This window comes from Agelaius tricolor, unplaced genomic scaffold (genome assembly GCF_023055355.1).
Source record: "Agelaius tricolor isolate 1412-34295 unplaced genomic scaffold, bAgeTri1.0.p SCAF_4, whole genome shotgun sequence".
Lineage (NCBI taxonomy): Eukaryota > Metazoa > Chordata > Aves > Passeriformes > Icteridae > Agelaius > Agelaius tricolor.
The window spans coordinates 25,908,244-25,932,273 of NW_027269264.1; the positions used below are offsets into that span (position 1 = coordinate 25,908,244).

A 24,030-nucleotide genomic window follows, 5' to 3' on the forward strand; every position below is an offset into this window, starting at 1 on the left:
GTAAGGGTAATGTAATTTTGAATAATTGTAGGGAAAAAAAATCACTAAACGTTCTTAAGTTTTATTATAGCAGCATGAATAGTGCCACTATAGAGTAGTTAAAGTTGAGTTGCTCTTTGCATTATAAACCCCACATTTTCAGTATCTTGGTCCTTTTGATTTCTGTACATTGAAAATAGATAAATGGAATCTCAAACTAAATGAAAATGAAACTATTCTTCAAAACAGCTTTTTTCTCCTGCCTTTTAAACACTTTAGAATAGCATGTAGGCTACTTCTCAAAACTTACACTACTTCCTATAGTACACTGCATTTCTTTCCTTTCTTAAAAAGTAATTTCAAAAGCTGCACAAAATCACTGTTCCTTGTTTTATAGACAACATACACCTGCATCCTGGCACACATACAACATTGCAGGTGAAGTTCCAAATTGTCATAGTAAAACAAACCCAGATATAAATAAAATTGCATTTTATGATGTTCAAGTGCTAATATACTGTGATCCCAACAGCAACAATGACTTCACAGACTGCATTAGTCAAGTTATAATGCCACATAGCTTTTCTGAGGCAAAGAACCACTTACAAGACAGTCCTTTGTAAGTGTATTATCTCAGCACATGTGCAGATCAAAGACTTTACAGACATTTAGAAAAATAATTATACTCTAAGAAATGCCTTTATTTTTTTCCTTTGCATCTTGTTTACAGGACATGTATACAAAACATTGTAAATACAGTTTCACAACACATTAATATAAGAAAAAATGGTATACATGTCCAAAATTAAAGTTACATCATTAATACTGAAAATCACATGAGTTGCAAATGTAAGGTTAAAATTGTACTTACCTATGTATTTCAAACACTAAAAAATACTGTTACTTTTCTATCACAAATTTGACCATGGAAAAAGTACAACTTTGCAAGCTATAATTTATACCTGTCCTTATTATAAGGGTAATAATCTGAAAATAACAGACAGTTAGCGGTTAGGGGAATACAACCATTCGAAAAATATTATTGGTATTTTCCATCATTAAACCCTAATTATTTACTCAGTGCATTGTGTCACGTAAATTGATCAATTTCAGCTCCATATTACTTCCTCTGAAGCCAGAGCCTTCAAGCAAACAGAGATAAATCTTTTGCTTTCCTCAATGTGCTTCAGTGTTACATAGCAATTATATCCATTCTGATTTTATTTCATCTTGTCCATTACAAATATCTTTTTACTACAGTTGCTTTAAAAACTACATTTTGACTTCTTTCTGATGATTTTAAATTACTTTTTTAATGAATTGAGTATTTCTAGAAACTGGAAGACAATTCTGCCAAGTTTTGACCCACAAAGAGTGCAAGAATGAGAAATTTTTATTATATATAAATTAAACTTTAAGTTTTCTAACAGCAAAACCAAAATGATTGTAATGCAAAAAGATTTTTTTTAGGAATATGTGATATCCCCTTTTTTTAATGCTGCATAATTACTAAGACAGAAAATTAAGCTCAAACATGGACTTCAAATTTTCACACTGCAATAGTGGGTATATCGGACTAAATCTAGAACTGCCAAAATAAACTATAGATACTCAGTCAAATTAAATTCTTTTACCATTTATATTTCAGTCAAAATCAGTATTTTAAAGACTCTACTACATAAGTCTAATAAACTGAAACCACTGAAAAACTGATATTAAAAACCAGTAAGTCATACTCTGAAAATACACCTTGATGGATTTTTGCATGGCAAAAATGGGTGCAGTTTTGAAATATTTCCTTTATGTATTTCTCAGACGGATCTAACTTTGTATTTTAGTCTAAAAATCTGGGGGTTTTTTGTCTAATAATCTTAAGTTACATATATGTGCAATCTATGTACTTCCATTCTTTTACCGGTATTTTCTATTCTGACTACTTTTAAAAACTTCATAATGAGAAATTATGGTACTGTATTAGGTATAACACACATACCTGTCAAATGCTACAGTTACAAATGGAAACTTTTAAATGCCTGTTAATTACTGGTTTTTGATCAAGTGACACCTCTTTGGTGACATTGTCTTTGGTGTCTGGACACACACAAAGTAGGAGTCAGGGCAGAAATCACTGCTTCAATTCAGTAAATATATTTATATATTTATTATTCACTATGGGTAATAGTTATGGTATATTAAGTGAACAATTAAATGCATACATAATAAGATGTAAATATAAATTTTCTGTAAAGTAGACTGAAATTTTTCATTACACACATTACCAGAATAGCCAAATAAAATGAAGCAAACATTTGTTCCCAACAATTAAGAATACAGCATTTTAAAAAGGCATTTTTACCTTTAATGGAAGAAAACAGATATTCTTGCTAACAAAGCCAACACTAAAAAACTAATTTTTGCCTAATTCAATGTAATCCAAACAACAAGAAAAGTTCAAGCCCAGGAAAGAATCTCCTGAACACACACAACACTGATGTCCTATACTCATAGCTACTCAGTATCTGAAGAAGATACCTCACTGTGTCAACAGACAGCATGTCTCATAGGCTAAACTTTCAAGCAAGGCATTAATCTTAACATGCTCAAGAAATCAGTATTTCATAGCCGAAATAAAATTGTACTTAAACCAACTTCTCTTCTTAGGAAGTATTGCTTAAAAAAATTGTAATAGGAAAACTAATAGGTGTCCACACTGCTTTGGTGTCTTGTTAACCAAGCTTCTATTCCAAAACCATTGTATTCTGATGTTGTAGTCAAGAAACAGTTAGATGAGTTAGAAGATTCCTTTTAATCATGCTTGACTTGAGGATTTTAAAAATTACTGGAATTCTGGTTATATAACAGGCCAAGAGAAGGTAATCACTGTTTTTCTCCCCTCCAGAAACCCCAGATGGGTAATCAACACAATAATCATTACCTTTCTGAAATTTATACTGGTTAGTAAAGGTGGTGATGGCAAATTTGGCTGTAATCAAAATCCAGTCAAAAATGAGCCTTATGATACATTACCAAGAGGCATATTCCAGCCTTTCAAGCAGAGCAACACTGCATGTTAAAAAAATTTGGGATATTTGTTACGGCAGCACGTAAGAATGACTTTCATTTTACTCTTTGTGCTGTCACTTTTTTTAAATGATACAATTCTTCCTCCCTTTCATTTGTTTATATCACTTATGAGTTAAAGCCTTTGAAAAACAATCACAACTTCTAGCTTGGGAAACTACCTAACATTTTGTGAGAAATTTGGAAACAATAATCAATCAGCCTTTTGTTCTTCCTCCCATTTTCTACTCCCATAGGTTCTCAAAATCCACACAGGACAAAGCAGATTACTTCTTGCCTTTTTCCAAGGCAGATCAGAGATCATGTCCCTCAGGCAAAACTAATTCAAAGTCCAGACAGATTGATATTTCAAATGAGTCCAAGTCAGTAAACATATGCATCAAAATTTTTGTGCCTAGTGGATTTTATATTTATATTTATAGTTACATTTATATATTTATATTTAGAAATGCTCTCTCTAGAAGTGCAAGTTCAAGATTAGCCAATTTCTTATGGAAATAAGTATCTCACAGGAAAATAAACAGTTCATTTATCAAAACCATATAATGTCCTTCCAAATGAATGGAACATCAAGACACAGTTACTTCCAGCTATAACTATATAAGCTCATTAGCTAGATCATACTGGTATGACAATTTGCTGGTTTTATGACTAGCAGTACTTAAGTGGTTATAATTATAGTATCTGAAAGGTAGCATCCTAGTAAGATGAATGGAGAACATCAAAAATATTATGCTTTTTCCTAGTTGGCAGCCACATCCCCTGATGTAGCTAATGGGGTTTTTTGGTAGTCAGCATTTGTCAGGACAAGAAAAATAGCATGTCTTTTGCCTTGCACAAACTTTTCCAACCTTTCCTGCTTTGAAAACAGTACTAATAAAAATATATTCAAGTATAAAACTAGCTAGAAAACATATTCACACTATTCATCTTTTACAGCTATGGTTCATACACTTTTTTAAACAACACCAACGTACTATTCAATAGTAGTTGATAATATTCAGATTTTTCTTTAAGGAATTTAACATCAGAAAATTTAAAAATGAAAATTAGCTGTCAGAAAACAACACAGACAACCAAAACAGCTTCCAAGTTTCCATTTGGCTCCTCATCTTTTCTTTTTCTGTTTTGTAGACCAAATAAATGCTTAATATTTACATTGAATTATTTGGGGTTTAATTCTCATTTCTGACCCAGTTTTAGAAGAAGCACCATATTTAATCATATTGCAGTAAGCACGTTCCAAAATATTCAGAATTGCACAGCACGATGAGACATATTAACCATTAATAAAGTCAGATGTATAAAAAGAGGATGTAAAACAGACATCTGTTTTACAGAGAGACAAAATATTGCATAGAATATCCAAAAGAAAAACAAAAATACTGTATATGATTTATCTCAGAACTAGCAAACTTCACAGAAGAAAATAATGGAATCTTGACTATATGTATGTGAATGGTTTTATTTCACTTGAATGCAAATAGTTCATGAGATCTACCCAGTAAACTTTTAAATCCCCAAGAAAACTTACAAAAATAAATTTTGTTCATAAGATAAAAAGAAATAGGAATATATTTTAAATAATTCCTTACAACATCTTATGACATTTGACAATGGAAAAAAAAAAAGCACCAGCAAGCAACACACAAATGCAAAAATTGTTGACTGACTGTACTTAAGAGAATTTCTTCTTGACACATGATAGCTGTCCTTTCTCTGACAGGCAGCTGAGATTGTTACAGGGGAAGATACTTAAAAACAAATGAGAGAAGATTAAAGGTATCAAAATCTGTAAATTTAGTCTACATGACACAAGAGCATTATTCATCAGTCAGAAAGGGTAAGTAATATAGCTGAATTATACAGAAAGTAAAGTATTCCATATTTCTCAGCTATCCTAACAAATTTCCTGTATTGATTTATCTGATTTCATCAGAAAAAACTTTTTTGATACATCAATGAAGAGATACTTCAAACAGAAAACAAAATACCCTAAAGAAAGCAAAAAATGCCTAACCAAAGCCAGGACCTCCAGAAGCAAAAGAAGGAACTGTAATGGCTATTCACATGCAATGGAAAACACAGCCTGATAATGGTGGGAAAAGGAAATACTGACATATATTGAATATGTGTGATGGCAGAATTATCTTAGGTCAGACCAAGGAAAGCTCAGAAATTTTAAAAAAGAACCTAGTACAACTAAATAATCAACTTATGCTATTATTGGATGGTATGTTAACCAGAATCGTAGCACAACTGGAAAAAAAAAAAGCACCTCTGCAGAATGAAACAGCTAAAACAAATTACCAACACTTAACAAGTGTGCAGGATTTATTTTAAAGTAGGTTTAGATTGCTCCTATGCACTAAATGCCAGCTAACAGCCAAGGTACATTTTTCAATTTCATGATCTGAAAGGTATTTAGTTCATACTGTCATTACTTTTCTATGGTATCAACTGAAGTATGAGAGTAGGGTCATTTGGGAGACTTTCTTCATTGTTCCAGTTGAGGAACTAACGCTAAGGTTGATCCATCTAAAAAATGTAACAGTAACCACATTATATGTACTGTGTATAAAACAAGTACTATCCTACATTAAATGTTTTATCAAAATGCTCACACTCTAAAAAAGTATATTACAGAGACCCAAGTAAATAGAATCATAGAATCACTAAGCCTGAAATGACCTTGAAGATCATTCAAGTTCAACCTTTGACCAAAACCATTGTGTCAACTAAATCATAGTACTAATTGCTATATCCAGCTGTTTCTGAATCCAAACATACAGTAATATTGAACATACAGTAATGACATAAATTTTTAAAAGTTAGTCTAAATTAAGACAAAGTAAAACTATAATAGAAATTATTACAGCACCATTGCAGAAATCCAAGTTACAACCCATGCTTTTTATGAGAATTTGAAAAGAACAAGGGGAGAAATCAGCTGAAGAAACTCTAGGGTGAAGGTGAAGAGACAGTCCAGACAGACTATATATAGCATATTCATGATATTACTTTCATTTCATCTATATTCACTTTTCCCCTCACAAATACTTGAATATTCTGCAGGTATCAGTCTACACAATTACACACCGGAACTGCTGTGGTCTAATACCAGTACAGGGTCCTTCAAGCATGAAAACCATTGCCTGTGAGTGCACAATTTAATATCACCATAAGAGACTCTTCAACTTCAACCTATAGGCACATTTGATGCCAAAATCTATTTGCTAGAATGTGACCAAGTGTACTGATGTTTGGCATGCAAGAAACAAAGACTACCTTAATTAACACACTTTCCAACTATAGAGAACACTATCTGAGCTTGAACTCAAGTGTGGGGACCTGTTAAAGATCTGAGTTCCTCAAAACCTTCCCATAGTAGACATTAAAATGACAATACACTTATTACTTATGTGGGCTTCAGCATATTTGACTGGACATGTAGTTTCTCTCCTGCCTTATAATGTATGAAAGGACTTAGGCTTTTCATTCTAATTTGAATAGGAACCTGCACTACAATTAGCATTTACAGATATTTATAGGGGTTTAGCACTTATTTTCAGAATTTAATACTGCTTACATAAACACATTTATTTTTAACTATGTTTAAAGGTTGCTGCAGTTACAAAAAATACTGGAAATGTAAAACAACCGTATTATGATCAACACAATAACTTGATGTTCTGATGACAATTTCGTGGGCTTGAAGAAAGCAAATTACTTGCACAAGACACCATGAGAAAGACTAGCAAAGGCAAATGCAGGTACAGAACAACATCTGAAAATGTATCCGTCATGTTCCTACTTTTGTCCACTTGCTGATGACCTTGATGCAGTTTTCTGTGATGCCTCATAACTGGAAACTCTTACTGTGCTTTCTAATTACTATATCTAAATAGTCTCATTAGACTACTGCAGAATGCTTTTCTTCATCCACAGACATCCACACTACCACTATTGATAGTATTATCTATCTGAGAGCTGAGGTCCAGGACATAAATTATCATTTCCTGTTGAATGACAATGCTATTTCCACTCCACTAAAAAGGCCTTCCACTGAACGACTTTTGATCAGTATGATTAACATGGATCCTAAAGGCCACATCAGATCAAGTGAAAGTAAAGCATTATAAAAACAAAGGCCTTAAATTGTAAATTTCAGAAAACTGTGATAAACTGGCCAAGGACTTCAGAATCTCTTCTTGTCTTATCATCCCTAGTATTGATTGAAATCTCTCCACCTTGAAATTGTTGATGAGGACAAATCTATTGAGTCTCATTAAATCCAGCACAGGAATGAAGTCCCCAGAGCATTTGGGACCACTAAAGCAGATGCTACACATTTTAGAAAAATATTCTCTATCCTTGAGAATATGAACTACAGCTGCAATATGAAATAGACATCAATTTATTTCCATAAAAGCTCTAATGTAAAGGAGTTATTGTAGAACACAGCATCCTTAAAATTTGTACTTAGAGAAAAAAGGTATGTAAAGTAAACCCAACTTGATAAAACAGGTTACAGACCTCAACATGCTGCTCACTACAGCTAGACTTGAAAATCTGTGGTCCTCAATACATTTATACATCATTCAAAGCAAATGAATGACCTCAGATTTATCATAAATATTTTTTCTTTTTTCAGTCTCCTGTTTCATACTGCACATCAACATCAACACAAAAACCTGCTTTTCTCAATGGTACTCTGTTAACCATTGAACTTTGAATATGTGAGCCAACCAAACAGCCTGAGCTCCAGCACATAGTGCCTATCTGACCACTAACAGAGAGGTCATTGATCTTGCTGTAAGGGACAATATATCATAGGATGTACACGCTGATAGGCTCAATGCCATTTGAAGAAGTAAGAAAATATTCCTTTGTGACTGTATTTATGGAATAGCTGACACATCCTTATCTAGCTGTTGCAGACTGCATATTATTAATGCAGGGAAGACAAACAGAACACAGATTTGTCTGCAATAGTTCGTGCCTCTCTCATTGAAGCAAAAAATAGACATTTATATTATTTCTATAGATGCTGAGTTTTTCAAAAGCCTGCTGTGACTTCGGTAGACATATCTTGTGATTTGAAAAATCCACATTACTTGATGCAATTACAATTGGCTGTTTTATACATGATCAGAATATGATCAGAAATACAGAATAGGACTGTCACAATAAATTAATTCCTTTCGCCTTCCGAAGTTCTCTTAACTCAACTTGCCACAAACATTAATTCTATTCCACTGTGACTCAGGAACTTCACTTACTCCTTTTTCCACTGTTTTTTCTCTTTTTTCCATATTTTTTTCAGGTTTGATATTTTACAAAAAGATGACTTAGCAGTTCCATAATAGTAATTTTTTAGCAGATATGAGTTGGCTTTTGCTAGTTTAAGAGAGTTCACTCCTCCATGTTAAAAAATATTGAATTCAACATCTCCAAACTAGAAAATTTTAGTCTTTTGTAAACTAGGACTATTTGGCAGTTATCAAAAATTAGGGTTTACCTTCTAAACCACGCTAATCTTGTAAGGTAAGATAGGCAGAAATTTTAAGTCTAGACTGACTAAGAACTGTGAATCATCTTTCTGAAGAAATCCTAAATATTGAACTAAGCTCAGATTAGAAGTGGCTTGACCCTATAGCTATATTAATATAACCATCAATTTTACATATTACTTAAGCAAGTATTTTTCACAGGACAGGTCAAACTCTTTCCCATACTGAAGAAATACTGGCAAAATCTCCACTGTGCAAGGTAAAGCAACCTTTCATGCTTTAAAACAGTCTCATGAAACTCCAGTTTTATTTTCTTTCATATTGTGTTGTTGTAGGACTTGTCTGGAAGAATATGGTTTTATAGCCACTAGAGAAGACATGTCATACTGTCTTCCCTTTTTTTTTTTTTCTATTTGAGTGACTCAAAGGATTCATTTAACACCTTCAGAAGCATTGACTAGAGAATGGAAAATAAAAAAAACTAGCAACTCCTGAACCCTCAATTCTCTTTTTTTTTTTTAATTCTAGAATTTACTCTATCTTGCTCTAGACAGAGAAATTCCTCCTGCCTTGTACATGTTCTGAACAACTTTGACAGAAGGTCTACTTGTAGATTGACTGAGCTACTACTGCAATGCAGAAATTATTTAATATCATCATTGTATCGTCACTGTATCATCACTGCAGTCAAATAAACTGTAGAGTTTTCTAGGGTGTTTGGGATTTTTGCCACCCTTTTTTATATGCAACAGCTCTTTATGCTGGCATTCCACACTATTTCAAATTACCTTGGTAAACAACATCACATGGTACAGTGTCAAGTAGACAAGAATGTGTTGGACACTACAAGCTGTAAACGCTAAATAAACACATCTTTGGAAACCCAGTACTGATTCTGGGTTTAACTGGTTTGACTCACGTGTAATTTCACAATTTTATTACAATCTGCACACTCTAAGTAAGATGAGAAAGGGAAGAAAAGTTTTTTGGCAATACACAACTTCAGAAGGCAGTGTATTGCATATTGTGGCAATACACAACTTCAGAAAGCAGTTCCAAGATAGTAGAAGGCATGTGAAAGTTGTTTATAGAAATTCGTCCTTGCCTTCTTCCTTCTTAATCTTTCTAAGAAAGAAGCAAACATATTTTTTGTATTTCTTAGAGACTGAAACATATATATAAGTTCATAAACCTGAAAGAAGTTCTGAGTAGTGAGTGTTTGGCAGATCATTAGACTGAATGTTTTCCCTGACATTCACCAAAAACATAAAACCATTCTGCAAATGTGCGTATTGTTCCAACTTCATGAACTAGTTAACCATTTCAAAAGATATTATAGTTAATTTTTCCAGGTAATTTTTATAGAGCAGTTTTTTGTATCTTAAACCACTAATATTCTTTGTGATTCACACAAATACTTTGCTTAGTGAAAAGAACATCTTCCCCTGAACTATGAAAATCAGTCTGGAGAATTTAGTAATTGAAAGCTCCTGTCCTACAGAAGAGGAAGATAAAAACATAATTAACACCAAATTGGATAAAGAAATTTATACTCTTGGCAATTCAATCCTACTTTTCTTCAGATGAAACTAAATCTTAATTTTTTAAGGCTGATCCATTCTATGTATGCAAGGGGCCATATATGCTGGTACGCAGTCAGACCAATAAACTCAGATACTCAATTATATTTTGGCAATAATAGAGAATAACAGAGATCTAAAAAATGCAACACTACAAAGAACTTTGATTACTCTGTGCATTGATATTGTACAGATGGATATTAAAATGAACCCTATGAGCATAAAGCAGAATAACATACTTTTTGATATGTTGTTTTAGCTGTGTGAGCATATTCATGGTCTTGCAGTACTTTTTGTATATCAGCACTGAGAGCCTCTAGCTGCTTTATCAGCTCAGCCTGCTGTGTTCTATCTTCAATGTTTTGTCTGTAAAGTTTCTGTAGCTCCTCTAGCTCCTTTCTGTGCAAAACAAGCAATAAACAGAAATTAAGAAAAAGAACAATGACCTCTGTTAAAAAATTGTATGCAAATAATTTTATTGTAGATAATGAGCTTCCTATCTTCATTTATTTTTCTGTCAATTGCCTTACAAACACTCTAAGTTACATAGAAAATATTTACCATACACTTTTGAGAAATATCTAAAAAACAGTTGCCTTTCAAAATGGGATGCCTTTCTATTTCCCTGTAATGCTTTAACTGCTCTAAAATAAATAAATTTCCACTACTTCATCTCATTCTAATCAATATTCAGTTAACTCTTTAGCAGTAAGTCTCAAAATGTAAAATACACAGAACACATCAACTGTAAGTAAGTTGTTGGGTTTTTTTACCTAGAACAATCAGAAAAAGGTAAAACTCTTTCCTGAACTTGCAGAGTATGTGTGAAGCAACCTTTTTTTTTTGACATGCATCTACTCCCTAGAAACATGAATATGTTTGCTGATAAATTACTTTTTGTCTGCAGGTACAGAATACTGCACCATAAACAAAGTAAGGAAAACCTTTAGTGCATATCATATAACATAATAAAAGCCTTATAAAGACAATAAGAGGAATGGTGTTGTAATGCAACCATAGGATAGATCTAGTATAATCAGATTTCTTAATAATTTCACTGTACTGCCGATGGACTTTCTAAATTAAGATAAAAGCACAGTAACACTTACTATAAACAGTGATTAAGACTTTGAATATTTTCTACAACATACATTGAAAGTACCGATGACTCTATTAATCTCTGCTTATGTATTTTCTACTTAGTTCCCTTTTAATTCACAAGCACATTTCAAACTAGTATTACACAGAGATACCAAAATATATATTTAGCACTCCAACTAATTTTCTTCCTTACTTCCTCAAAGAATTGTCTTTTTAACCTCTAACACATATGTAATATTTCTGTGACTGGAATTATCATTAACAGGAGCTATCATTGCATTTTTCTAATGCTTCTGGAGATATCTAGGTAAAGATTCATGTATAAAAGGTAAGCAGCAATACCTTCATTGTCTTCTTCCAGGGAAAACAGAATCACAAATAAACCATTTTAAGGGAAATTCACAGAAGTTTTTCCTAAAACCTGTGCCACTAATTAGAATTTGTGACTGAATGATTATTCAATACAGATACATCTGAATAATTACATATGAATTTAAACTGCATGTGCAATACAACAGTCAGATAGTTTTATTGTTAAAAAGCATTTCACAATATGCTTTTTACATATTGTAAAAATGTAAAACAAATTTCACAAAACCTGTTATGAGAGCAACAAAGTATAACACTTAAGGACACACTAACCATGCTTACTCGGACTTAACACTAAGTCCTGCTGTTCTGCATGAATTGTAAAGTAGTTCCCCAAAATTAACAAAGGTAGAGATACACTAAAGACTCCTGATGTATGAAAGTGCAACTGCAGTATGTATTGCATATGTACTAATTTAATTCTGTTCAGAAGAATAGCAGCAGAACTACAGACAAGTGATATACCAGGGCTTTCTGACAGCTCTACAACAGGCTTCCAAACAAGCTCTTCTTTAATTTCCCTGACTGCATGTATATAATTGAAAATAACACATCTTTTCACTGCAGTTGGAACACAGACTATATTAATTTTGCACAGGTTCTCCAATCAAATCTTCATTTTGTTGTGGAAGGGAAAAACATGGGATAATGTTGAACCCTCAAGACCAGTCTGCTATATTGCTACTCTTTAATTTGTATGCAAACATCAATGCAGTTATCTGCGTCTGTCACCCGAGAATGCAGTATTATGTGTTCTCTAATGGTCTGCCCACAAAGTGTATTCAGGTCAATGGGAATCTTTTTTGTTGACTTTATCAGACTTCCAGTTATATCCTTAAGGGAAGGCGGTGGGAAGGGGAAACTAAATCTTGCAGCCAGCCACACAAGAACCACAGCACAGTCAGAACACATTAACACATTTGTTTATGTTAAATTCAAGGCTTTTTAAGTGTAAGAAAATTCAGTCACAGTTCCATTACAATACATTCTAGAAATCAAACTTTATTTATTCCTACTTGTACTTTAACTTGCTTTTGTCTTTAGTGAATGAGGCACTATTTTTACATTGCAAATCAATGGGGGAGCCTTCTTTTATTTCACTTTTACAGACCAATATTGAAATTACGCTAACCTTTACCAGGCACAATTCAGTACCAATGTGCAATACAAACAATTATGCATAAATAAGCACTTTGATAGCAAATGTGCCAAATCAACGAGGGGAGTTTTAAATTAGGAACGGAAGGGATCAAAGATGTTGATGAAACGGCAAGTGAGGGAGCTGTGGCCTGGACTGGCAGGCAAAATGAGACAGGTAGATACAGACAGAAAAGACCTTGTGATGAGCAGCAGAATGTTCAGGGAGGATGTTCACTTTAAGCACATAAATAACGGGCTGCTGACAGTATGAGGGCGGTTCATAAGAGTCTTCCTGGTGAGAGGAGAAATGGGTGATAATATCTTCACAAAAACTCATTCGGAAAGAACCAGTGAAGTTCTGGAGAAATGGGTGTGGGGATCTTCAAGCCACTCAAGTTTGTTGCAGAACCAAGTCCATGCTGAACTTCAGGGCAAAATGTGCAGGCTTATTAGACTTACGAATATTAACTTCTCCAGCCAGGATGGGCTTAAAGCTAGTTTTCACAGCCATGCAATGCATGATGGGGGTGAGGGGGATACAGCTTACAGGGGGAATGTAGTAGGTGATTCAGGAAGGCTTTATCTTCCTAGAACCTCAGCCAGTGGGAAAAGGAGGAGGGGGGCAACATGCAGTCAGGAATTTAGGATAAAGGAGGCCATGTCTTCCAAAAACCCAAGACTCCTTTGTCTCCTTTGTAGAAACTGGTGTTTTACAGTGTGATTTTCCACACACTGGGAAATTAGCTCAACTGGGTGCCTACCTGAAGCCGCTGTTCAAATGGACACAGCACATCTTCATGGAGGACAACAGGAGGAATGAGAGATCTGTCTGCACCTGCTAGACTCAGTGGGATCACAGAGACAAGGTGGGACAACTCACATGACTGAAGCACTGCATGCATGTATACAGGTTCTTTAGGAAGGCCTATGTTCAAAAAGAAGGTTCTGGGAAACTAGAGCAGTCAATTGCGTCTTAGTCCCTGGGAAGGTGATGGACCATGTAGTGGAGAAGATGATCACTAGGAGTCATAAGAGGAAATAATATTTACAGATTCATACAATATTCTGAGTTGGACAGGAATCACAATGACCATCAAGTATAACTCTTTAAGTAAATGGCTTTTACAGGAACTGAACCCACAACCTTGATGTTATTAGCACCATGCTCTAACCAGCTGGCCTGGCAGCCTTCTTTGAGGTAATGCCCTTCTCTGAAGGAATTCTTATTGCATAAGGGGTGAGCACTGGATGTTCTTCTTTTTGATTGCAGTAACACTATTGACATAGTGTCCCATAAAATTTGATAGACAGACTGATGAGGAATAGGCTAGATATGCAGACAGTAAAACTGTCTGCTCAAAACTGTCCACCACTTGAACTGGTAGAACTACTGGGTTTGAAGAGCTGTAAGCAAAATTAAGCACAAGGCCACGCATTACAGGAGTAGCCTAGGGGCTAACATTAGGGCCATCACTTTTCAACATCTTCATTAATGACCCAGACAATGAGACAGAATGCACCACAGCAACTGTGCTGATGACACAAAAAAGGGGGATTGCACAAAAGATGCTTGGCCATGGAGAGGAACCTTTACAGACCAGACAAAAGGCTGGACAGGAACCTCATGAAGTTCAACTTAGACAAGAGCAAATTACTGCCATTGGGGTTAAATCCTGTGTAAAAGCACAATCTGCGAACAGACAAGCTGGAAAGCACCTTATCAGAAAATGCCCTGGTGATCCTGGTGGACACCTGAATGGCCATCAGATAGCAATGTGGCCTTGTGCCAAATGCCAATGACATCCTGAGCTTTGAAGAGGATATTGCTGCCAGCAGGACAAGGGAGGTGATATTTCCCCTCTAGTCAGAAGTTTTAAAGCACATCTTGGTGCTGTGTCAGTTTCTGGACTCCCCAGTACAAGAGAAACATGGACATGGCTGGAGAGAGCCAATGAAGGGCCACAAAGATAATGTAAGTATTGCTGCATCTGCTGCATAGAGAGCAGCATAGAATACATAGAGAGGCTAGAAAGCTGAGTCTGCTCAGCCTGGAGAAAGGAAAGTTCAGGGACAATTGAACTATCAACATCTATAAATACCTGATGGCAATCTATAAAGAAGACGCAGATGTAAGTGGTGCTCAGTGACAGGAAAAGAGGCAATAAGCACCAATAAAAACAAGATGAAATTCCAGCTAAACACAGTAAAAATATTTTTATCCATTGAAAGAGGCCAAACACTGGAAGAGCCTACGCAGAGAGGTTGCAGAGTCTCCATTCTGGACATACTCAGATTGGACACAGTACTGGGCAGCCTGCTGTAGCTGATACTGCTGGAGCAGGGGGCCAGATCTGCTGGAGGAGCATACTACACCATCTCCAGAGGTGTCTGCCAGTTTCAGCCACTGAGTGATCTCTGTGATTCTGTTACTAATTTGCTTGTCCTGTGCTCAGAGTATTCAAAATCAACCTCAAAATATTTATTAACATGCTTACTCTAAGCAGCAAACAAGAAACACTCTATAAGAGAGTCACCTTATTCTATCACTGCAGCAGGATAACTATGTCAAGTCCTCAGAAAACTTTTTGTCTTGGGTGAGCATGTAACAGAAGAAAGAACCAAAAATTACTAATTGAATGTAACAAGTATAATTAGTGGCATTTAACATATCAGAGCCATTATACAAACACACACCTATACAGGTATCTATACATATATACAGATATATAAAAATAAATACATCTAAATATAAAATATATAAATTATATGTAAATATGCACATACATATATATATACAAATACAAGCACATGGTGATAAAGTGTTTCAACATACCTTACACTTTAAAGAAACACAATTTTAAGAAAAAAGTAGTCATGAGCAATAGTAATTGAAGAAACAGCATTGTCAGCTAAGACCCAAACTGCAACACTTAAGTCTACTTTTTTCCATCACCCCAAACTTCTCATAAACTAACACACTATGATACACTGAGAGCTTTTAACGTTTTTAAGAGTAAAGTCAGCAGGTAGTACTGAGAAATAAAAAAAAATCTCTCTGTCTCTAACCTCCTATCTTAAAATGAATAGAATGGGAAATGAAAAACTTTACAGTAAGTGACCTGCACACTTCAAGCAACAAGAAAGTGTGTGCTATGAAAAACAGTCGGATCTTTCTCACATCAAAATAGAAGAGCATTACTAAATTATTTCAGTCCCTGAAGTAAGCTTGTTGGTATAGTAACCTTAGTAAACTTAGCTTTCAGGTTGATGCTACATGAAGACACCACAAAACAGACAGCAGCAAGACTCAAACATTTGACACCTTATCCAACCAGTAACAATATTTAAGTCACTACTATTGCTTAGAGCAGAGACAGCTTTGGTGCTCACAAACATTTCCTTCTATCCCTAAAACATAATATTAAATAAAACCTTTCCATCCCTGCAGGGGCAAGGGGCCTTATATACCCCAATCAAGGGTTTTAGAGTAACCTGTGGCTTCCAAGAGGTGTAAATGAAATGAATAAGTATTGTCATTCCACAAGCTATGGAACATGCTGTGCTACAAACAGAATTAAAAACATATACATCACTTCAGGTGATGTTCTTAGCTTTGTTTCACCACCACAATTCTGGTGAATATACTGGGACTTTGAGCATCTCAGCTTTCCTTTTTACCAAGGGAATACAAGATCCTTTGGGGTAAATCAAGAAATCTCTAGATCCCACTACCTGTAGTTTAAAAATACAACACAGTGACAGGTGCTACAAATTATGACTTCTCATAGAAATGGCGTAAATACTACAAAATGGTTTGTAGCATACAGCAAAGAATAATCTGAAAAATACAAGAGCAGCAAAACAAGACCTGAGTAAAAATCTGACTGCCTCATAATTTACAACACACAAATTAATAGTAACTGCGTTGGAATGCGTTGGAAGGGGTGGTGGGCAGGGTGGGGGCACACATGGTGGGGGAGTAAAAATAGAAACATTATTACAGAAAAAAATAGTTGTAAAATCATCAGGGATAGAGTTGGACAAGGTAAGAATCAAAGGAATGAAGTCATGGCCCACATTTCCACTAAAAACACTGGGGCAAGAAATTCAAATTCATTTTAGAATAGATTTCACTCTATTTGCAAACAGTTTAATATTTCCTGGATACTTGTGATAGCAAGGCTCAAGCCTCAGTGAGTCAATCAAACTTCTCCAGTTCGATGTTCAGAGCTCCACCAGAGCTGTGTCAGACCACAAAGTTCTAGGCCCTGGTGTTTAGCACAGTTTTAAAGCAAAAGTCACCAAGCTTGTTAACATGAAAATGGAAAGGTTACCATGGACTCTAAAGAGATACAGAAAATCTGTACCAAATTAAAACATCAAAAATACAACAAGAAAACATGTCACAGGTAATTGGGAAGTTTGAAATGAAACCCAGTAAGGTGAAGAGTGCTTTGCAAAAATTAGGCCAAAAAAGAAAGGTAATGGCTTCTTGAAGACAGTCACTATACAGGATGTATCCTGTAAATACTGTTTGGTCACTGGTCCTAGAAAATTTATCTTCCACACCTCAAAAGTATGTAGCAGACTTTTACTGCCATATGGCAGTGTTTTCAAAACCACTTTGTTATTCTGTAGAACTAGAGTTGCACTGGAGTATTTCTTCAAAGTTTGATATCTATTAATTTCCTGAAGAAAACAATTCTCTTGATGTCTACAGACATATTTACTGTTAAACTAAAAAAAACTTCTTCCAACAAGCTGACAGATATGCACAACACAGGAAGTGGTGAATGCACAAGAAACAGAGCACTATCCCAGTATGTACACATTCCCTTGGAGACTTGCTTCTGCAATTGAACTTAGCACATAATGGAAAAATTTCGGACAGTATTACCAAGGTGTCAGCAGACATTCATATTTTTCTGAATCATATTCATTTTTCTGAATCATATTCAGACATTCATATTTTTCTGAATCTGCCTATGCTGTATCTGAAAGAAGACACCAAATGAAGGAAGCCAGTTGACTTTTTTTCTTTCTTTCTGCTTCTAGAGCTTGTTTCTAATAATTTCAATTGTGTTCCTGCTCTGTTTTCATGGAACGAGAGGGTGGGGAAGGTAGGAAGGCAGCAAACAGTGAGACAGAACACTGGGGAGAGCAGACACATTTGCACGTCAGATTGCCTTTTTTAGCTCTGAAGTTTGAAATTGATTATGGGAAACTGAAGATACTAAGGAGGATGGGGCATTTTCCACACTATTTGTCCGAGAATTTTCTGCCAGCATCAAATGACAACCAAGCATTCAATGTGATACTTTCATAAGAATAACTTTTAAATGGATTTAAAAAAACCCCAACAACATTACCATAAACAGAAAGAATTAAATGCTTTAATCATTAAGTCAACAGAGTCGCAAGACTTTGGCCTATGAAAATGAGAAGATGGAAAGAATTCATTTTCTCCTCAGATTTTTTCCTTTAACTGGGGAGTTGTTACTTTAATTTAAATAGGAGTTTGTCTTCTTTTTACAAAGACTTGTTTAATTTTGATGCCATTTTTAACTGAGAAATAACAGAAAAGCAATTTTCTCTACATACTGACATCTCAGAAGGTAAGGAGAAATTTCAGTATTCTATACTATAAAAGTACAAAATATTTGCAATTCTTGGTATGTATTGCTAACTACTGAAACTGTGAATTTTACATAATATAACCTTAAGCCTTCTTTCTTCATAACAGAAATGTCAACAAGAAATTTATAGCTGAAGTTCATTGAGAAAGATTAGCAGACAACTAATTATAATGATACTGATCAAACATATACATACAGACATGTGAAGCATAACTCAAATACTGGTGATATACAAAAATACTATTACTTATTGCAATACCACTAACTATCTAGTAAGGAAAACATTAGAGCACACAAAACCCCCCCATATGACTGATATACCAAATAGTTTCCCATAAATCTAGAGGATTCGTTATATGGAAAACATAGAAGACAACTTCACTTTAAAATAAGTGTAGTCTTCATCTCTTTATTACCTCATATTCAGATCTTATGTTCAAAAATGTCTTTATTTTACTTCCATATTTTAATGAGGTGCTTGTGCCAAATTCTAAGGGGTTGTTTTCCAAAGAATATCAAAGAATTCATTTTGAGAAATTTGAAGTTCAAAGATTTGGCCGACTCAGATTGCAATATTTGAGGCTGAAACCAGCAAGCAGTAACTTTGCAAACTTGACTACCAGACTCTAAAATGCCTTCTTTTTTGTCCCCAGTCCTCACACATATGTATTTTTCTGAGAATAATTTCAGGAAATTCTATTAGTCCATTGCTGAATTTCACAAATTCTATTGACTGCCTCTTTCAATACAATCTCCCAATAAGCTTATGCATGTTTATTGACTTTTAAAACCCAAAAACCCAACTGGTATAATTTCTTCTAAACATGAAAATCATTTTTCTTGTAAAGACATCATCTTTCTTGCAGAGCTTTCAACATGACAAGATTTCAAGATGACAATTTAGTTCAGATGCATCAAAAATAACATTTCTTGGTTTTTGGTTTAAAAAGAAAAGACTTAGATATTGACTCCCTACAGAAAGATTTTTTTGTGCTTGGAAAGTAAAGAGGAGTATCCATACCAATGATTTCTACTTCCCAACTGCAGCTCTTCAGGCAAAACCACCATTTAAAGAAATATTGAAGGGAATATTATTAATCTAACATAGGAATGAAACAATGTGTGTGCCTCTGCAGTTAAGAAGTAAAACATGGACAATTCTCTGACAACTGACTTAGAGTTACCAATTATCTTCTGATATTACCTTAATTCTGGGGAATTCAGTAATCTTTTCAATTTATATAATTCATTCTGTCCTTTAGTTCTTTTCCAAGACACAAATAATGCAGCACTAATCTTACAGATTCAGTGTAAAAAAATAATGTGTGAGGCCTAAGATAAAGCTTAAATCACTGCACTTTAAACCTTTAGAACAGGCCTATGTAGACTTTTGCTGACTTGTCAGATTTGAATCTAATTAAGAAGTTACACTTAGGCTTAAAGCTTTTTCAAGTTTAGGGCGTTTAGCCTCTCTAATTAATATTCATGTCCCTAATCATATTGTTACTTTATTACCTTCAGTCAAGATTGGTAGTTCTCTGACACATTGCAAATTACAGAAGTATAATTTCTCAAGTCTATCACTACTCAAAAACCAGCTAAGATATACGAGTCAAAATGTATCAGGAAGAGTCTACATAAACCTGCAGATTCCAAAAGCCTTACATCTTGTGAACAGAATGGTAAAACACACTGTTACACAAAAGTATCTTCAATGCATGATATTGCTTTTTAAGTGGAACAATAGCCTTTTTGAGAGGATTGAGACTTTAAGTTATTATTAAATACTTACTTAACTCCAACCACATCACAATCCTTTTGGAAAAGTTCTTCCTGTTTCACATCTGCCTGAGATGACAAGTTACTCCATATACTCTGCAAACTTTTTGTTCTCTTGTCCCTGCTAAATCAGTTTCCAAATTCTGCAAAGAAAGCAAATGAAATGCATTAAGAAGAAATAATTAAAATCTGCTATGCAAGTTATCTATATATATAGATATATGGAAGTGCCCATACATACACACATACATTTATTGCAATCTAAGCAAATACATATAGGTAGGTATATATACATGTATGAAAAATGTGAAATACCAGGAAAAAAGGTGTATTTCAAATTTTAGGTGGCCACCTTTTCTTTACTCTAAGAAGTTTTCCTTACCTCAGCTGCTGGATGCAGAAGGAGGAACCTGAATCAAACCTTTGCAACCTTCCCAATTTAACTGCTAAACTGATTAAATGTTGTTTTCTACGTAGAAGTTTCTAAGAAAAGCAACTATGCATTCATTGTTTTAACCTTTCACAAGAATTCACAATATCATGTATATGAACTAAGAATCATAGATACAGATTAATTTTTGAGACTGCTTGTTAAATCTGCTCTTACTATGCACTGCTAATTCAGTGCAAGGAATAGCTTCTTCAGGAGAAGAAACAGCATACCAGAAAATTTCTGAAAGTGCTCACTGAAAAGAATGCAAACGAGCAAGGGTCTGCCTTTTACCATGAGCCCTACCATAGAAGTTAGTCAGCAAACTGCAAAGGTGTATCTAGTAAACACAGTAGCAAGGCAGCTTACTCAAAGAAGACTTCAACATCTACATAAACCTTGCTGGAGTTCCCTAAGAAGAGCATATCAGTCCTTACCAAGCTTTGTATGACTACTCTCCCCAGAGCGTTTTGAGGCAAGACTGGAAATATAAATATTACAGCAATATCAATAGCAGAATTTCAGATGGTGGCAACAGCCTTAGACCTTCTTTGGTATTATACTATTCACAGATGCAATCACTCGTTCTCAGTAAGGCAAATATTCCATGATTCATTAATAATTTAAAATAAAAGCCTTCTCTTAGAATATCATCCCTAATCTACTGCCAAGAGTATATTAGTTTTCCATTTACATACAGACTTAAAGAAATAAGAAAACGCATATATTTCCCTTTCAGCAATGACGCCTCAAATATTGAGGTTATCAAAATATTTCTATAACTAAAAAGTGAATAATTAAAATTTAAATAAATTAAATTCCTTAAAATTGCATAAAAATGTTTTATAGGCATTTAGATGTATCAGAAGTTTACTACCATCAAATTCCTTGAAATCCTTGAAATTGTATGAAAACTATCATGTCCTGTTAATAACATTGATGTAAGGAAATAGCAAAGTTCACATGCGAATGAAGTAGGAAATGAATTTGTTTCTTGACAAATATCAGGCTACACGCCTGGTGTACCTAACAAATGAGTCACCATTCAGTGCCAAAGGCTAGGTAGAGAAACTTAATTTTTCCTTGAATAATGAAAAAATTCAAAATTATAGGAGACAGTTCACTATCAACACATAAAACTTTTTAAGTGTAATAAGGTATTTATAACTTGCAGACAAGTAACTGTAGGGCTTCTCCTCAGTATTTTTTTCCTCTGTAGCTAAAGGTATTTAACATGTGAACAAAAATTTTAATAGTTCATATATTCTGTGATAAATTCTATTTGCATATTTCTAATACCATACTACAAAGTTGCAGGTTTTCCATGGAAGACATGAAAAAAATCTAACATTACCAATGCTTTAAGTTCCCATCATCCATTGCAGAATACAATACAAAGAATATGTAATACATTATTTTGTCATGAATAAAACTTCAGAAGTTATCTAATGGCAAATTTTAAAATTAGGAAAAAAGTATCTTTCGGTATTCATTTGTGACATATTTAACTTCAGCTTTTGGTTTCAAGTAAGAAATTAATCAGCTCAATCTTCTGAACATATTTTGAAAGCTCGAGTTTTTTGGAAGCATTACTGAAAGAGAAAAACATGAAAAAAGGGAAAGAAAAAAACTTGTTATACAAACACCTTAGCTACTGAAATACATATATTGATGTACAAAAGTTCAGCTGAATAAAAATAGAATCATCAAATGGTTTGTGTTAGGAAGGATCTGAAAGGTCATCTACTTCCAACTACCCTTCCATGGGCAGGGAGCTCTCCCTTTCTAGATCAGGTTGCTCAAGGCCTTATCCAACCTGGACTTGAACTGCCAGGAGCTGCCCACTCCCTGGGCAACCAGTTCCAATGTCTCCTCATCCCCATAGTAAAGAATTTCCTCCTAATCTCTAACCTAAATTTCCCCTCTTTCAACTTGTAACCACTCCTCCTTGTCCTATCACCAGAGTTCCTGACAAAGAGTCCCACTCTGGTTCCCCTGTAGGCCCTGGTGAGATCCTGGAAGGTTGCTATGAGGTCTCCACACAACTTTCTCTTCCTCAGGCTGGACTGCCACAACTTGCTCAATCTGTCTCTGTAGGTAAGGTGGTCCAGAGTCCCCTCAGGGCCCGCCTCCAGACTTGGTCCAGGAACACCATGTCCTTCTCATGCTGGGAAAACCAGGAACATACAGGGCACTCCTGGTGGGGTCTCACAAGGGCACAGTGGAGGGGGAAAATCACCTCCTTTAACCTGCTGACACACCTCTTTCAATGCAGCCCATTAAACGGATTTCTGGGCTGCAAGCGCACATTGCAGGCTCATGATGAGCTTTTCATCAACATCATATTTTTGACCATGAAAAAACCTATAATATTTTACACTCAATTTCTGAGTATCTGCATTTTTAAGATCATATAGAATTTATCACATTCCCTTCTTGCTGATACAGTAGCCAAAATTATTCATTGCGTAAACGTGCTATGTAAATTTGTGAAAATTTACCAGCACAAAGACCCCAATCTGGGTTTTTAAATTATAGTTTACTTCAAAGGAGCATTTAAGATTCAAGCTTTTAAAGCCTATTAAAAAAAAGCTACTTGAAACAGTTAGTCAAAACATCGAATAATTCAGTTATACAAGAGAGAAAATGCATATTTATAGAAGATGCAGTGCAAGACAGCAAGAAAAGGTGAATTTAAAATAACTTTAAACATGAAAAGTGTAAGAAAACCAAGGCATGAGGCAGTACAGTTATGCCCATTATGGAGTCACTATGAATTAACACCACAGTTTTGTTATTTGTAGTTTCAAACCCTTTGAAAGTCACTTTCAAAGACAGTAGCTTTGTTTTCATGTTTTTTCCTGTTATATATTATGACAGAAGTGAGAGCAATTTTTCAAGGTCCCATCTCAATAAAACTCTCATTTTTCATTGGAACTAAAATCCCAGGCTCCTCTTGTGAGAGATGGTCGTTTCTTTGAAAATTCCAACCTTCAGACTTCAGAAACTTCAAAAGTACTATGCTAACTAGGAATTAACAAAAACAACCAACCAAACCACCAGTAAGCAATTCCATTATCTTTTACTTCACCTCCACTTAAAATCTGCCAGTCTGACATTTTTTCATCTACATATAAATCCTTTTGTGACTTGAGTTTGGGGGAAAATATATTTATCTTATACTAAACAATAGTTTAGTATCAAGAACAACCAAATAACTCAAATAACTAACTGATTCTTAGATAGGGAGACCTGGCTAATTGATGACTTTTTCATTTGTTCCCTTTCAGGACATATAGAAAGTTGACATATAAACTCTGAGAATCACAAAAGAAGCACAAAAAGTTCTCAAGAACTACTTTAGGCATATATACAGTTAACTTTCTGTACACTGTATATTATTTATATGAAGGTACCTACAG

General features: G+C 34.7%; 1 protein-coding gene across 1 annotated transcript in view; it reads right to left on the reverse strand.

Annotated features, from left to right (window-relative positions):
• Positions 1-24,030, reverse strand: part of CNTLN (centlein) — a 169,661-nt gene that overhangs the window by 108,132 nt on the left and 37,499 nt on the right. Inside the window, 3 exon segments of the mRNA XM_071425911.1 lie at positions 10,393-10,552; positions 20,192-20,288; positions 20,291-20,321. Coding sequence (XP_071282012.1) covers positions 10,393-10,552; positions 20,192-20,288; positions 20,291-20,321 — 288 coding nt within the window.